The sequence below is a fragment of the Nanorana parkeri genome, unplaced genomic scaffold (genome assembly GCF_000935625.1).
Source record: "Nanorana parkeri isolate BGI_ZX_2015 unplaced genomic scaffold, ASM93562v1 scaffold1169, whole genome shotgun sequence".
NCBI classification, from domain to species: Eukaryota; Metazoa; Chordata; class Amphibia; order Anura; family Dicroglossidae; genus Nanorana; species Nanorana parkeri.
Window position 1 is genome coordinate 7,314 of NW_017307437.1, and position 3,741 is coordinate 11,054.

Consider the following 3,741-nt stretch of genomic DNA (forward strand, 5'->3'; position numbering starts at 1 on the left):
ATTTGATATAATTTTTTGTCCTGTTAGAAATCACCCCGAAGAATACATGGACAGCAATAAATAAGTAAACTGAAGTGCTGCACCGTACTATTCAAGTCCAAATACAAATTTATTCCAACGGTAGATTGTTGGCAAATCCAACGCATTTTGTGGGCTGTAGCTCCGCCTCCTTCATCAGGGCTTTAAAGAAGGAAACAATGATATAGTGTATGTGGACTCAATCAGCATGTTTTGGTGTTTCATGAGCGAGGGCAAAGGGGCGGTAAAAACAGACGGTTGATCCACGTTTTAACCCCCCCCCCTCCGCACCTAAAAGCCAACACGGCGGCTGCTTTTGTATGTAGGCCTGACGTGGCACATTCTATGCAGCATGTTGCATTTGCCATGCAGCACCGCTTGCATGTGTGACCATTGCAGCCAATGGTGACACATGCCAAGTGGTTGCGGAAGGACAGGTGCTGCGTGTGATTAGTACGCAGCCCCTGTCCTTCTCTATGGGAGTACGCGGCTTGCCCTACGCTCACCCGCCCTGGATCTTGTCTGCGCCCGAGCCAGGACACCCGCACCTGTACGGACCTGCACTTGGGGTGAGCATAGGGCGGCGTACGGCCGTGTACTCCCATAGAGAAGGACGGGGGCTGCGTACTAATCACACGCAGCACCCGTCCTTCCCGGGAGCTGCCCGATACGACCGTGCATGCAGCGGTACGTGCCGGCCTTTTCTCGTGTGAATGAGGCCTAAAAATCACACACACGTGTAAATGGAGCCTTAGAAAGTCAGCAGATGGTTCAGATACATTGTATCTTTGCTTCTTTCTTTCAAGCCCTGAAGGGGGAGGGGCTACAGCACCCGAAACGTGTTAGCTTTGGACATCCATCATTGGAATAAATTTGTGTTTGGACTTGAATATCACAATGTGGAGCTACATTTCTGAATTCACTTATTTCTATCACAACCCAAGGTGACCATGGGAGCCCTTCAGTGTGCAGTAGATGCCAGCCCAATATTCAGACTCTTTATAATTTCACCACCTCCGCCATATTATAGGGCAGGGGTAGCAAACCTCCGGCCCTCCAGCTGTGGTGAAACTACAAATCCCATGATGCATGTCTTCGGGAGTCATGTCTGTGGCTGTGAGAATATTGCAATGCTTCATGGGATTTGTAGTTCCACCACAGCTGGAGGGCCGGAGGTTTGCTACCCCTGCTACAGGGTGACAACAATAATACAAAACATATAAAAAAAGAGACCTCAGGGTTCCAGCGCTTTCCCAAGCAGCAATAACATGTAGACAAAGCTTCTATCCCATCCCCCACTCACGACGCAACCACAAGACATACATGTAAAGCCAGAGGTACCTCTCTTTGGTTTTGGATTCCCATTCCACGGCCAGCTTCACATGAGGTGGTCCTCCGCTTCCACAGAGCTGCAGAGCCCTGCAAAACAAAGGCGACCAAATGCTGAAATTACGATTTCATAACTTAAAGGCTTACTACACCCAAAACCATCACTGTAGATTTAAAGTGGACCTTTCCCCTCTTTCACTAAAAATCACACCAGTATGCCGCTCTCCATGCTGATATGACATCATCTTACATTCCTTTGTTACACGTTTTTTGCTTTTATTACAATTACTGTTTTTCCACTTCCTTGAGTGAGGCACTGATGATGTAGCCCTGGCCTGGTTGAGGGAGGCACTGGTGATGTAGCCATGGCCTGGCTGAGTGAGGCACTGGTGATGTAGCCATGGCCTGGCTGAATGAGGCACTGGTGATGTAGCTCTGGCCTGGTTGAGGGAGGGCACTGGTGATGATGCCCAGGTCTGGTTGAGGGAGGGAGCTGGTGATGATGCCCAGGTCTGGTTGAGGGAGGGCACTGATGATAAAGCTCTGGCACTGGTCTGGTTGCGGGAGACATTGGTGATGTAGCTGTGGCCTAGCTGAGTGAGGCACTGATGATGAAGCTCTGGCTTGGTTGAGTGAGGCACTGGTGATGTAGCCCTGGCGTGGTTGAGTGAGGCACTGGTGATGTAGCCCTGGCCTGGTTGAGTAAGGCACTGGTGATGTAGCCCTGGCCTGGTTGACGGAGGCACTGGTGATGTAGCCCTGGCCTGGTTGAGGGAAGCATTGGCGATGTTGACCAGGTCTGGTTGAGTGAGGCATTGGTGATGTAGCTTTGGCCTGGTTGAGGGAGACACTGGTGATGAAGGCCTGGTCTGGTTGCGGGAGGCATTACTGATGTAGCCCTGGCGTGGTTGAGGGACGCATTGGTGGTGTAGTCCTGGCCTGGTTGAGGGAGGCACTGGTGATGTAGCCCTGGTCTGGTTGAGTGAGGCACTGATTATGTAGCACTGGCCTGGTTGAGTGGGGCACTGCTGATGTAGCCCTGGTCTGGTTGAGTGAGGCACTGATTATGTAGCACTGGCCTGGTTGCGTGGGGCACTGCTGATGTAGCCCTGGTGGTTAAGTGAGGCAGTGGCAATGTAGCCCTGGCCTGGTTGAGTGAGCCACTGGCGATGTAGCCCTGGCCTTACAGATACATCCTACATCATCAGTGCCTTCCTGGGAAATCTCATCTGAAAGCTGCAGACTCTCTGAGCTCTCTCTGGGGCTCGGGGCCCTCATGAATCCATGTGTTTGATTAGAGAAGGGTTTGGGGGTCAAGGGCAACATGAACAAGCCACCTTTAGGACCTCTCTGCTTCATTGCAGGGATGGAAGACAGGGATGCAGATCATTGTGCAGGAGCCCCGTGCTTTGTTAGCTGATTGCTGTCCAAAGCTAGTGACAACAGGCAGGGAGCCGGTGTTACAGGTTCCTCAGGTTTCTCCTCTACACCAGGACTACAGCCTGGAAAGCACATAATTGGCACTTGAAGTGGTCCCTTTATACTTTATTTAAAAGAACTCCGGGCAAAAAAATACTTTCACAGAAATATATCCCTCAATAGCCACAAAGGATATAAATCTACTATGTGTGAAACAAATGCCTTCGTAAACCCAGATATTATGTAAATGTAGTAGTGATGACATCATCATAGCCTGTGCAGAGAGAAGAGCTGTGGGAGGGGCACAACAGGCCCCACCCACTGCAGGTTGCCTGCAGATAACTACAGTGGGGGCGGAGACAAGACCAGTCACCCTGCACAAGGAAAGAGCAGCAGTGAGCGGTCTTTATTACAGGAAGCTCCAAGTCTCACACCGGATTACTGCACAGATCTGGAAGAAATACACAAAGCTCACCAAGATTCAGGAAAGTCACACATGACTCTTGTATGAGGACAAAAATGTCTTTACATGCAATGAAAGAGAAAAATCAAATCAGAGCTGAAGATGAACCAATGTTGGACTCTATAAGTCCATTTAAAGGGTCCATCCACCCAAAACTGATATTTCAGCGTTTGGTAGATAATGGGAGAGTTGACGGTTTCCTTTTGGGGACTCTATAAGTCAGATTTCTGCAGCAAAGTTTCTGGCTCTGCACACCTGAGGTGTAGGAAAGGGTTAACACATAGCTGGCTGACATCACACACACAGACCTGTCGATGTCGGCGTGCTGGAGCGGCCGGGCGTCCTTGGCGGACAAGTAGCAGTTGCTCGTTGGAGCCCCAACGCGGATGTGGAAGGAGACACCTCCAGTCTGCAGAGAGAAAACAGAAACAAAATAAACGACACCGAGCAGCGATAAGATGACATTCTCTGTCCTTTTATTGACGGCGCCCCATCGCCATCACTCATCCACC

At 50.3% G+C, this 3,741-nt stretch overlaps 1 protein-coding gene across 1 annotated transcript in view; it reads right to left on the bottom strand.

Annotated features, from left to right (window-relative positions):
- Positions 1–3,741, bottom strand: part of USP43 (ubiquitin specific peptidase 43) — a 42,921-nt gene that overhangs the window by 5,079 nt on the left and 34,101 nt on the right. The window contains exons 11-12 of the mRNA XM_018568297.1: positions 3,538–3,638; positions 1,360–1,437 (exon numbers count right to left, since the gene is read on the bottom strand). Coding sequence (XP_018423799.1) covers positions 1,360–1,437; positions 3,538–3,638 — 179 coding nt within the window. The remainder of the gene's footprint in view (positions 1–1,359; positions 1,438–3,537; positions 3,639–3,741) is intronic.